Source organism: Podarcis erhardii (assembly GCF_964252035.2).
Source record: "Podarcis erhardii genome assembly, chromosome: 1".
In the NCBI taxonomy this organism is placed as follows: domain Eukaryota; kingdom Metazoa; phylum Chordata; class Lepidosauria; order Squamata; family Lacertidae; genus Podarcis; species Podarcis erhardii.
This window is the reverse complement of record NC_138497.1, coordinates 50651190-50664916: the sequence shown is the minus strand read 5'-3', so window position 1 is coordinate 50664916 and position 13727 is coordinate 50651190. Positions and strand designations below refer to the sequence as shown.

The window sequence follows — 13727 nt, the reverse complement described above, 5'->3', positions numbered from 1 at the left end:
ATGGAACATATTGCCCTTACCGTGTCTAGGCACAAAGTCAATCTTAACCTCTGGAAAAGAAAGAAAAAGGATAAAATGTATCTGGAAGTTTTTATTTTATAATCTATTATTTTTATATCCCACCCTTTCCTCCACTCAGGAGAAGAGTGGCTAACACAAATTAAATCAATCAATAATAAACCATCATCAGAGCCATAAAATCACAATAAAACACAGTAAAATCAACAACAACATATCTTTAGAACTGCACCCCCAAGTCAGTTCCTCTGTTGGATGTGAAAATGGACCATTCATAGGCTCATTTTAAAAATGCATAAACAATAACCTCTCATGATGTAAAGCTGTCAACACTAGGAGAAGCAGGTAAGAAAATCAGGATACAATGTAAGGAACATTGTCCTTAATTTTTGCCCCAAAGCGATTCATCTTAGAATTCTGGTGCCTTTATGACAACAAATGACTGTACTTTGCGAATACTTGGGATTTTATATTTTCTATCTGCTGAAACAGTTCATACACTATCCTGTCACATGCCTTTCACCACCAGAGCTGCATGCTTGTTGTGGGACCAGGCGTCGGGTTCCCCATACTCCAACCCATATAAATAAGAGACCAATAAGACTGGCTTGGGGTCAAAACAGGACACAACTTTATTGAATACAGATGAAAGAGGTTTGGCTTGGACATGGGGCCATCTAAATTTTTCTGGCTCACCCACTGGAAGTGATGTGTGGTCAATCCAGGTGGGGGTTCCTAAGACTTACATCAAATAGGGTGACCCACGCAGGGACCATTGTCTGGGGGTTTGCTTTTGGGCCTGGCCCTGCCTCAGCATGCGGCCACAGGCACTCCCCCCCCGATCCCTTTAAGGGGATACCCCAGTGTTTGGAGGGGCAAGCGGAGATTACAGCCTTCCCTCCATCCCAAATAAAGGATTTCCCCAACTACCAACTGCCAACTGAGAACAGCTAGTGCCCCAGATGTGGGCTGCTTAAATGGGCAAGGGATCTGAGGGAAACCTACCCACTCTGCCGGCTCCATCCCATGGCATAGCCCAAGTCCCATCCTGCATCCTCATTGGCCAAAGCAGGCTAGGATCTGGTTCCTGATAGGTGGAGGGGGTTAACTTTATTTATTAACTTATGAATCTTTACCAAACACAAATAATTTTCTTATGTGAGGGTACAATCTCACCGAAGTCAAGCACTGAAGACACATTAATTTAATTTCAATGGGAGAAATTTAAGCACATGTTCAGCTCTCCTGTTGAAATTAAAAGGACAAAAGTGCTTAACTTTGTCTGAACTGTGCTGTAAATAAGAGCTGAGCTACACTTTTTACACAGGACTGCAGACAGGAATATTTTTGAGTGCTTCCTCATATACATAAGCACATCAAGGAGAGGCCTAGGCTACCCCGCCCCTTAAAAGCTTTTTTAAAAAAAAAAAAAAATACAAAGAAGCATTCAAAAATATAACTCCCCCAACTGCAATTTGGAGTTGTACCATCCAGAATTCTACCTTCTTCAGTTCTGGCTTCTTTTCTTTTGCTAGTGCTACCTCTCTCAAATTCAGCCTTTCACTTGATATTGTGCCTTCTTCTATCATCCCGTATGACCCTGTTTCTATAATCAACACTCTCACACACTCCTGACTTTCTCTGTATCCAAGCTTCTCAGATTTGTCTCCCCAATTTATTTTATTCACCAATTTGCATTTCTGTTGCTGCTAACTTAACCATGTCATTCGTTCAATGTGCATAACACAGAATCCTAGATCCATGGAGCTGAGAGAGATCAAAAAATTAACTACTCCAAATGTTTATCCTTAGTTGGATTCTCCATACATCAAACCATCTGTCATAGTTTATATCAATCCCTTCCCCTCAGACAATTAATTCACATCAACTAGCTTATAGGCAAGTATGCAGGAGTTAGCACACTGTCATAAATTTCCATGGGAAAGAAAGCATTTTGTGAAACAATGCTGATTGCTCAAAGATATCTTTTCCATTAGCTCAGGTAGCCCAGATTTCTATTTCAGGCTTTGTGGTGTTGCATCAATGCAGGCGCACAGTATGCTATATCTAAGGCATGTACTTGCCAGTACAGCAAGGTTTAGGAATGGTCAGAAGTGACCTGCACATTTCCATAGCCATGACCATCTGTCCTAATGCTTCTCCATCTGGCACCTTCTCCTTTTTTACAATGAAATTCTTGAGACATTAGATAGCCACCACCCTTCTCCAACCATTGGCTTCAAGACCTCTACTGGAATTCCATCTGACTCATGTTTCTTTCATAAAAAAAGTTTTCATTTTTAATTTGAACAGCTGTTTCTCCATTTGCTCAGTTGGATGGAGGCACTTCTTGTTTTTTGTTTCGTATTAGGTGTGCACTTGCACACACTTGACACTCAGCATACTTGAGGATCATGCCTATTCCTTTTCTGGTCACTGCTAGTCCAAACTGCAGGCCAGGGTCTAGAACAGGGCTGTGGGATAAATTCTTTCTTTCTTTCTTTCTTTCTTTCTTTCTTTCTTTCTTTCTTTCTTTCTTTCTTTCTTTCTTTCATATTTTAATGAGAAACTAATTCACAACTATACATAACCCAAAACACATTTTATCATTTGAAATTCACATATCTCTGAATTTTGTAGAGCAGCTTTCCACCATAACAACAACAACAACAACAACAACAACAACAACAACAACATGTTGTTGTTGTTGTTGTTGTTGTTGTTGTTTATACCCTGCCCATCTGGCTGGGCTTCCCCAGCCACTCTGGGCAGCTTCCAACAAAATATTAAAATACAGTAATGCACCAAACATTAAAAGCTTCCCTAAGCAGGGCTGCCTTCAGATGTCTTCTAAAAGTCTGGTGAATGTACTGGAGGAAAAAATGTATTAAATGTATAAATCCATGAAGTAATATACATTAGGGAAAAATTGCTTGCAAAAATGTGTATCTGAGTCAAAAATGTATACCAAGGTGTTGGGGGGAAATTGTACTAAAAATGCTACTAAATTTTCATGAGGATTTATTAAATGGGCACACTGCTGTGGAAATGTGGAGGATTTAAGACTGGAAAAATAAGAAATGGAAAGAAACCAAAACAGACAAATTTTTCCACATGCCCCTAATGTGTGGATGGACCAAGTATTATCCTGAACAGTAGAATCCACATCCTTTCAAACAGTCCTATAGATGAGGTTAATGGATATGGTTTGTACTAGTTGGGGGGGGGGAGTTTAGACAGCACCAATGACACAATGATCAACAATTAAAAACCCTTTATATTTTGAGCATCTATATCTGCCAAATGGGAATGAAACTGAACAGTACCTATAAAAATGAATGAGAGCAGAAGCTATAATGGATTTTCCATATAAATGCTGAAATAAATTGCTAGCACAGTACTGTTTGTCCTATGACTTGCCATAAAATAATGGGAAGGTAAATGCACACATTGAGCACCTCCAGACTTGAGGCTCTCCATTTATTGCAGTAGAAGACTGTGTATAAAGACTGGTCTTCTACACCAAAAACAGTACCAAAGCTATTCAGAAGAGATTGCTGGCTTGGAGTAAGACTTTCTTGCAGATGAGCTATATCAGGGGTCTGCAACCTTTAAGACAAAAAGAGCCACTTGGACCCGTTTCCGAAGAAAAAAACCCTGGGAACCGCAAAACCATTGCATGCGCGCCGTTGCCCTCCTATCTGAAAGCGGGCGGGACGGTGCGTGACTAATGCACACACCACCCCCATGCGACGTCACAGCCAGTACAGCACCCGCCATAGTGGGGAGTGTCAGGGCACACAATGCGCCTCCTCCCCTCACTAGTATTCGCCCCGGAGCCGTGGCAAAGGTGTAAAAGAGCCACATGCGGCTCCGGAGCCACGGGTTGCAGACCCCTGAGCTATATCCTCCTGGAAGAATGCCCCTGCCTATTATTATCAAAACAAGGATAGATTTTCCTCTTATGGGTTTTAGAATTAGCTTCTAGGAAACAACAGTTTATAATGCTGGAATTGTTTCTATGAACTAAATTCAGAAACAACCTTTACACCATGGTGATAATCCAATGCACAGTTATGTGCACATAAATTCCACTGAGATCAATAGGCTTAATTGCACCTAATTCTGCTGGTTCACAGCCAAAACTATATGAAAGTGGAAGCTACTCATTATTGTTGTGTGCGCTTTTCTCTATATATTTAATTTCAGTTTAATTGTGGCATCCAGTGTTGACCTTCCCATACTTTGGTCAATACCACAATTCTTTTCATAACTTTCTCTATTAAGGTATAAGATATTTATCCACAGAGTTCCTGTGGTGCTACATAAGGCAATTAGAGGGATTAAAAAATCAGTCAAAAACTGGGCTGACATTTTAAATAATAGCATTTGGATTGATCCAGCCCACCATAGGCCTAATGCCCATGCTTGGAGATATCCCTATTAGGGTACAGAATAACCTTATTTCACCCTTACTGCCACAGTGGACACACAGAGATGCACAGTACTAAGGTGCTTTGAAGCTCAGGAATCACCAAGCGGGAATCTCCTGTTTCATCGTCACACAAAGTGAACATTCCCACCAAGAACAGAAATTAGATTCCAGAACACTTACCCAAGAAACGAAGATGGGCTGAGAGATTATATGCAAATCCTTCGGGTATAAAAGAATAATCAGCTTCGTCTTCTGGAGTTACATCATCAATGGTTAGTTTATGGATTCTGATATTGCAAAAATACAAAATACAAGCTTTGTTTGGGTCCACTCACCTCTGTACAGGACAAATCCCATCCCCAGAGTAGATGGATAGGTAAGAAAGAATGCCACATGGGTATATACGTATGCATATTCTATATTATAATAAATAAGTATAAATAGTGTGGAACCTATATCACAAACTTTATTAAGATGTCACTTCATTCAAATCAACTTGACTAGTGTTTCAATCCCGTGAACTGCAGGTGCGGCACCTGTGCTCAAAGAGATCCTTATAAGGTATACGAAAAGCCTAATTTCACTCCTCCTCCATGATATCCATACACAAACACTGTGCTGAATCATTACAGGTCATGGTAGGGAATAGGAAGTGCCTGAGTGTGCCTTCAGCACACTTGTGTCTCCCTCTATGCTCTGCTTAGTGAAGGAATTCACTTTTCTTGGCCAAGTTGAAGGAGAAAAACTTGAGAACAGTAGACACACCTCCCATTCCCTATAACAACCTTGCATACTGTCTGCATATACATGTCACAGAATAGGAGAATCCATCCTTCTATGGAATGCAATGGGCTTGGTTGAGCTCTAGGTATATTACTATATGTTTGAGGGCATTTCATAAAGTAGCAGCCATTTCCAGTATACATTATGGGCAATTGTATTACCACAAATGCCACAGTGACCGGAATGCAAAAATCATCAGCCTTCACAGGGGCTTGTCTGAAAACTGGAGAAAGATCTGTTCCCAGAGATTCGTGAATCATTCACTGTAACATAACCACACCCTTTGTACAACTCTTCCAAACTAATACACACACACTCCTCACGTCAATTTAAACACCCACAAAGCATTCCCAGATATCTCCTTACCATTCAGAGGGAAGGTTGCATTCTCCCTCTGAGTAAAATTAGTATATAATAGTGGGTTATATACAACTGCTCTCTCTCACCACATACCATCTTATCACATATTCTCTCCACCCGAAGGGAAGTACTACTACTAACACCACCAATTTATTATTGCTACTTTTATTACTATTAGCAGCTTGTTACTCAAGCAACTTACAGCACCCTGGCTTAATTTTCTGAAGCATGACTTACCTGCCAATATGAGAGATTTTAGTCCGCTCATTTGGAATCACCTCCTTCCCATTTTTCAGCCAAATGCCTTTCACATTCTCGTCAGAAACCTCACACTTGAACACAGCCTGGTCCCTTGCCTTCACCGTCAGGTCTGCAATACTTTGGTACACCTCCAGCTTCTTCTCTGAGATCACGAATTTTGTGGATGGAGCAACACAAACACCAGAAGGTCAGAGGTCAACCAAGAACTGAAGCTGTGGATGTGTCTTTTACAAAAAGAAGAGGCTAAAGGAACTGTTTTGGGAAAGGTGAAATAGGAAGAGACATCCAGAGCACGTGGGACTTTAACAGGACTTGATAAGCAAGCACCTGTTGTTATCAGGATATCTATTACATCCGGCACATGGGCCTAACAATCCCCATAATATGCTTTGAAGGCCTGCACAATTAGCTGTCCTACAATTAGCCATCTAGCTAACGGCCGTTTCCCAGCCACAAAGTGGTTTACCAGCCGCCATACATTATAAAAAAGTTCCTTTTGTATCTCACCTTGCACAATCAATTCAGCAACAGACTCCCCACCATTAGTCTTTGCTTTGTAATGCCCATTATCCTCCTTGGTGGATTCATTAATGATGAGGTAATGCTTTTTTCCATCCTTTTTGAAACGGTATTTGAATGCTTCTTCCCGGGTCAGCTCCACTCCGTCCTTCTCCCTACAGGTATGAAATATTGTTACACCTCTCTGTAATGCTCAGCAACAGGGCAGTCGACTCCTGTTCATATAGCACAAGTTCATGGTCCATGGGTATGTTACCCATGATCTTTGAGGGATTATCAGAAGTAGCGGATGCACCTGTGAACCTGCACATCCAGCCTCAGGTTGGGAGGACAGGATTGGAGACATTTTTTGGTAATTTTGTGCAGGCATGCTCATCAAAATGCTGTCTTAGCTTCCCTGTGTGATTCTAGTGAAACCAGATGTCTCCCTGCTTCTTCATATGTAAAATCAGCACAAGTTTATTCCAAGATATGTGGTATGGAAAGAAAAACCTTCCATGTGGATGAAATTTGAATGTAGCAGTCATAGGGCTAATTGTTTTGTTTTGTTTTATTATTATTAATATTATTATTTCTTCAATTTATTATTCACCCTCCACATAGGGTCCCAGGTTACAATAATATATAACACACAAACATTATATATGACTGAATATTCACTCTTGTAATAATTTTATGGTTTTGATTTTCCTTTTCAGAAAGGAAAAATATTTTCTCCATGTTGATTTCATGTTTGACCCCAACAAGGATTCATTTCTGGTACTCTTGAAATGATGAAGAATGATGTTAGACCCTGAACTATTTTAGAGGTTTGGTGAAAATTTGAGAGTTCTTCCTCTGGCTTTGACTCCATTTAAAGCTGGGACAGCTGCACTTCTACCCTTGTCTGCTGCCCATTCCACAGCTATCAATACTCTATAATGAGTATTTATATTTCAGGGAGCAGCCATGAGCCACAGGATCAGATAGTGGCAGCTGCAATATGTTTTGGGAAGGATTAGATACTCCCATACCCATATACACCCACACACCCCACACAGTATGATATCTCCAGACATCCTTATATGAACACCAAACAACAAATGTACATCTGTGCTATATTTTCACACATGTAATGTACACACAGTCACCAGTTGCATGGGCCTGTTTATCTCCCCCCCCCAAAAAAAAGAACAGATGATAACACTTAAGTTTGATGAATCCTATAAGTATTGCAGGAACAGCTAGCAGTTTTGTTCTTGCACTCTGGGTTGGCCCTATCATTAGGCAAAGTAAGACAGTGGCCACAGACAGGGGGTAGTGGGGCTCAGCAGATGCTTCTCCCTGGTTGTTTCTGCCCTCCTAGGTCCACACCTTGGTTGTAGGAGCATCTCCACCCCCATTGTTCAGCCCAGACACTGAGGCCCAGCTCTGAGGGCCTTCTGGCGGTTCCCTCACTGTGAGAAATGAGGTTATAGGGAACCAGGCAGAGGGCCTACTTGGCAGTGGCGCCCGCCCTGTGGAACAGCCTCCCGACAGATGTCAAGGAAATAAACAACTATCTGACTCTTAGAATATATCTGAAGGCAACCCTGTTTAGGGAAGTTTTTAATGTTTGATGTTTTATTGTGTTTTTAATATTCTGTTGGAAGCCGCCCAGAGTGGCTGGGGAAATCCAGCCAGATGGGTGGGGTAAATAAATAAATAAATAAATAAATAAATAAATAAATTAGTAATGCTTGCTTGTTAATGGCCTGGACTGACTCGCTGGCTAACTTGTGAGGCTATATTGTTTTAGATGTCAGCTGAAAACTATTTTTATTTCAGCAAGCCTACCCAGATATACTGCAGAATTTAGCTATCTATGCTTGTTTCCAAAGTTTTACTGATTCCATCTGTGTTTTTATTAACAATTACCTTATGTATATTTGTTCTAAACAGTTTTGTGGGCTTCGTTTTGGCTGCGTTTTATCACAGCTTTGTGATTTAAGCGGTTTGTAAATCTTTCTAAACAAATTCATAAAAGAAATGAAAACAGACTAAGCAAGCAGGCAGAGAGGGAGCCAGCCCTGTCCACTATCTCCAGCACGCACCCTGTAAGAGTGTGAGTGTGTGTTGTGTGTGTGGTGTGTGTGTGTGTGTGTGTGTGTGTGTGCATGTGTATGTCACTCTGCTGCCATGACAGATTCTGGTGCCACTTCTGATGCATTGCGGAATTTGTTTGACCAGGCAGTAAGCAGCTATCATGCAGAGAGGTGAGCAAGTGTTGCAAATAGAACTGTCTAGGGCACAGAACCTGCCCTGCACCCGCTCCAAGCTGTCCCCAAGTTCAGTGGAGGACACTGTCCCGTTGCCAATGTTCAAGTAAGACTTAAGTGCCAGTTTGGTCAGCTTCTTTTGTGTAACGAGGAGCACCTTCTTGCCCTTTTCCTCAGGAAGGGCTGGTTGACACATTAGAACAGCCACATGGCACCACATATCAGTTGTAAGGCAATGATGGGGGTTGTTGGGGTGGGGTTTCCCCTGCAGTACATTTACTTGATTTTAATGGTTGTTTTCTGCTTCACTGAATTTTGTATTGTACCTTGTGAACTGCTTTGATATTTTTTTATGAACAAAAAGCTGTATTTAAGCTTTTTTCAAACCATAAAAGAAGGTGCAGATTAGCTTGCTATGCAAAACAAAATAAAAAAATTCCTTCCAGTAGCACCTTAAAGACCAACTAAGTTGGTTCTTGGTATGAGCTTTCGTGTGCATGCACACTTCTTCAGATACACTGAAACAGAAGTCACCAGACCCTTCTATATAGTGAGAAGGTGGGGAGGGGTATTACTCAGAAGGGTGGTGGGAATGGGTGATAGGCAGATAGCTGTGATGAGCCTGTTGACGACTCTTAACGACTGCAATAGGTCTTACAGGAAAAAGCAAGGGGTGAGAAGGTGAAAAATGGCTTTGTGAAAAAGGTGAAAAATGGCTTTGTCATGTTTCTCACCCCTTGCTTTTTCCTGCAAGACCTATTGCAGTCGTTAAGAGTCGTCAACAGGCTCATCACAGCTATCTGCCTATCACCCATTCCCACCACCCTTCTGAGTAATACCCCTCCCCACCTTCTCACTATATAGAAGGGTCTGGTGACTTCTGTTTCAGTGTATCTGAAGAAGTGTGCATGCACATGAAAGCTCATACCAAGAACTAACTCAGTTGGTCTTTAAGGTGCTACTGGAAGGAATTTTTTTATTTTTTGTTTTGACTATGGCAGACCAACACGGCTGTAACTGGAGCTTGCTATGCAGATAATGATGATGATGAATCTAAACCCTGTATTTTAATGAGAGTGCACAAGGTGGCTTACATATAAGCAATACCAACAAAACAACAAAGCAACAGCAGTTAAAAAACCCCTCTTAGGTATTTAAAAAAAAGCCTGGGAAACTGCAAAATACTCAACAAAATCAAGATTCTGAAAAGACCCAAAATCTTCACTCTGTGCTTAAAAGCAAACAGAACAGGCTAAGCAGACCTCTCTTGGGAAGCAGTGGCGTAGCGTGGGGGGTGCAGGGGGGGCCGGCCGCACCGGGCGCAACATCTGGGGGTTAGGGAAATCCACGGGTTAGGGGGCGCAAATCCACGGGTTAGGGGGCGCAAATCCATGGGTTAGGGGGCGCAAATTACTTGCCTTGCCCCGGGTGCTGATAACCCACGCTACGCCACTGTTGGGAAGTCATTTTACTTCTTGGGTGCCACAACCAACAAGTCCTTCTCCCAGACACCAAACTGGTGCTAAGAGATTCTCTTCTGAGTGAGCATGGGTGTGGCTGATTTTAGTGCTTTTCCAGATTGATTTAGGAAGAGGCACTGATGGTAGAGCATGCCCACTCCACTTCATGGTCATCTGTCTTTTTCTGCTCTGGGCAGCCATTTTGTGTTATGTGATGACAGCCATTTTGTGACTGCGCCCCTTCTCAAAGTCAAAATGTGCCCACTGACCCAAAGACATTAGCACCCCCTTAACTAAGTAACTTGAGGTAAATAAATAAATCCTTGCACCACACTTCAAATGTGTTATGTTTTCTTTCCTACTTGTAGATCTTCTTAGAAAACCACAACAGCCTTTAGACCTATCTTTAAAATGGAATGTGAGGGTCAGTTAGAATATTTTTCTGGCCTTGGGACCCCTTCCCTTGCTTATTGCCTGTTCTGTCTTCTCTCTTTGGTCATGCAAGAAGGGTGATGGACACTTGTGTGATAGTTTCAAGCCCCTAGGACTCTGGAGGGCAATTGTTCTCGTTTCTTAGTCATTCAGGAAGTAGGAACCCCCACTTCTCCCCAGATCCTTACCACTTCACAGTAGCCCCTTCTTCTGACACTTCAATTTCAAACTCCACTCTTTCACCAACCATGACCACCTGGTCTTCCAGAGAATGAGTAATCAAGACAGGAGGCTCTAGAAACGGGGAGGAAACCTAATTTCAGAGAGAGAGGAATGCAGAGGAAAACAAAAACCCTTGGAACTCTCATCCAGCTTTCCCAGCTGGTGGTCAGCTGTAGCTATATGAATAGCAGGTCCTTACACTCCCAGAGTTCTTTCCAATTTGGCTGAGATGCCAAATTACATAACTGACTTTCTTACATAAACCATTTCCCTTCATTTCTTTGTAGCTATAAATCAGAACTTTGGCACACTTGACTGTTCTTTGTAACCTAAGACTGCCTAAATCCTCCCTTAAAACTAAAATGTAGAAAATCCTGGCGTAAACCAGAATAAAGTCTCAAAAGAAAGAGAATGGGAAGGTGGAAGGGAAGAAGCAGGGTTAAGTGTCTGAGTCCGTTCAAATGAAAATGTTGGGCTCCACTGAAACAACAGGACTTCTATTTCATCTCCTACCCCTGCATACCCCCCAAAATCTGCTACAGACCAATTTGCTGGACCCTTCTCTCATCCCAGTAAAATCGTGGTTATGAATTATGCTTACCTCTGACAAAGAGTTCTGTGAAAGTCTTCTCCTCTCCAATCACACACTGATATGCTGCATCATCAGCCAGTGAGCAGTGGTTGATGGTCAGAATCCTCTTGTTCCCAAGAGCCTCGAAAATGTATCTGGTGAAATGCAAAGAGAATTCAAAGGTATCAAAAGAGAAGGAGTTCCTAAATCTTCATCACCCTGTCTTCTATCATGACGTAAAGCAGAGTTTTTGACTATATGCCCCCATCCTGGTGTGGTTAAGTGAGAAGACGCACCTTAGCCCTTCCTCCCTTTGCCTCCCTGATGGCACACAGAGCTCCAACAGAAGTAATTTATCCCTTGGGACATGCATAAAGGAACACTATGGACCAAACGACACTGATGCTGATAATGGGCTTATTCTATAACAACTTTGCCAGGATATCGTAAAGAAAGGGAAATTAACTGAATCACAAATGGGAAAGCATGACGTGAGAACTTACTTGCTAAGAGACAGACCAGTGATTGGGTTCAGTTCCAGGTGCAGAGATTGAAAGAGGGGGAAATAAAATCAGACAGTCATTAAAAATCTGCCTATTAATTCAATATCCTCCCATCCAATTATATCCACTACATTAGACCCTTCATTATTCTCTCCACTTTTCTTTCTGATAGACCCTATTTTTCTTCTTCTCCCCCTTCTGATAATGACTCAAACTTCTATAGCCCACACTTTCCCATTAGTATTTATTGCTTTTTTTAAATACCCGCCGCTGACTTGGATCTCTTGCCCATTCTTCAGCCATTTCACTTCATCATCTGGGTTAGCAAGTTCCACCATTAATTTGATCTTCTGTCCTTTGTCAGTCTGGTAGGCAGGTTCCAGTCTCTTGGCAAAGGCTGGGGAAGAAACAGTTTATGTAATCAAACTCTGCCCACAGGGGTTAGCTTAGTCAGTAGAGCATGAGACTCTTAATCTCAGGTTTATGGGTTCAAGCCCTACATTGGGCTAACGATTCCTGCAGGGGGTTGGTCTAGATGACCCTTGTGGTCTCTTCAAACTCTACAATTCTATGATTCTTCAAATACTGCTAATTGTGCATTGTAATTTTGAGTGGGGGAAAAGGACCAGGAGACCTGTAATACCCTTTTCATCTTCCTATATTTTAGGGCTTGTCCACACAACAATTTAGCACAGTACTATCTTAGTTTAAAGCTAATGGACAGTGACTGGTAGGGATGGGGGAGGAATTTGATTCAGTTCAAATATAAAGGCAAATCTATCTGATTCACAGTTTCTATAAAAAACATGTGAACTGAAACCCACCCATTAACATTCTCCAAATGTTGCAGTGCACTGATGTGTACAAAAATACATAAAGTAGGGTAAAAGATGCACAAATTGTGTATTTTGGTGAAAATAACATACAAAAATGCATTATATTAGGATAAATTGCTTTGCTAAAATATGATTATTATGCAAAATTGCCCCCCCCCATATGTTATATTTGTACTAAAATTTGCACTAAAATGCTGGTGAATTTTCACAAGGACTTTAAAAAACTCCAATCACACGCTGATGTAGAAATATGGAGAACTGAACTTAAGATTGGAAAAATGAGAAATTGAGAGAAACCAACACTGACAGGTTCACCCATCCCTAGTAACTGGGCAGAAGCTTAACTATAATGTCCACTTCCCAACTTTCTGCTTTATGTGTTTTAATGAGAGTTACCTATGTTCTCAGCTAATTAATATCTTCAAATCATTATTGGATTATGGTAAACCACGACTCTCTTCCCTTATTCCATTTCTTCTGCTGAAGCTGCATTCTTCCACAAGACTTGCCAGAAGCACCCACTATTATCTCTTAATTTCGTATACTTCCTTTTAATGGCTACCTTTTTCATCTTGGTTCCTCATTTCTAATTCTCTAGAACCTACTGTTCTTTTCTTGATAGTAAATTGAAACATGGGAACTGACACATACATGTGAAATGGTCTTTCATATCCCCCCCCACCCATGGAAGAGTTTGAAAGCTGCTTCATACATTGTATTTCCCCCCTAAAAAGAGGCATTTCCCATGAAGGAAAAAAGAAGAGAAGCAATCATGTTCTCTTACCTGTGCTTTTCTTCTCCTCCTTCTTCATGCGCTTGAGACGCTTCAACATACCTCGCAGATCTGTGATACCATATTGGAAAGCAATTTTTTCATATTCTGATGCAGGAGCTTTTCGGAGGATTTCCCACACATCAACATCTGGCTGTGCTTCAGTTTTTGCCTCAATTCTGTAGAAAAGGGGCATATAGAACATTTTCTCATAAGGGACTTCAAATAGCCTGCCTATTAGATTATGTCTCTACTGCATAAATTCCTATTTATATTAAAATACCTGTCAGTTTAGGGGACTCATTGTTAGTGAGGTGC

At 41.4% G+C, this 13727-nt stretch overlaps 1 protein-coding gene across 1 annotated transcript in view; it reads right to left on the bottom strand.

Annotated features, from left to right (window-relative positions):
• Positions 1-13727, bottom strand: part of MYBPC3 (myosin binding protein C3) — a 76472-nt gene that overhangs the window by 34826 nt on the left and 27919 nt on the right. Inside the window, exons 11-18 of the mRNA XM_081856565.1 lie at positions 13422-13588; positions 12066-12198; positions 11329-11453; positions 10694-10799; positions 6365-6531; positions 5834-5999; positions 4634-4740; positions 21-50 (exon numbers count right to left, since the gene is read on the bottom strand). Coding sequence (XP_081712691.1) covers positions 21-50; positions 4634-4740; positions 5834-5999; positions 6365-6531; positions 10694-10799; positions 11329-11453; positions 12066-12198; positions 13422-13588 — 1001 coding nt within the window. The remainder of the gene's footprint in view (positions 1-20; positions 51-4633; positions 4741-5833; positions 6000-6364; positions 6532-10693; positions 10800-11328; positions 11454-12065; positions 12199-13421; positions 13589-13727) is intronic.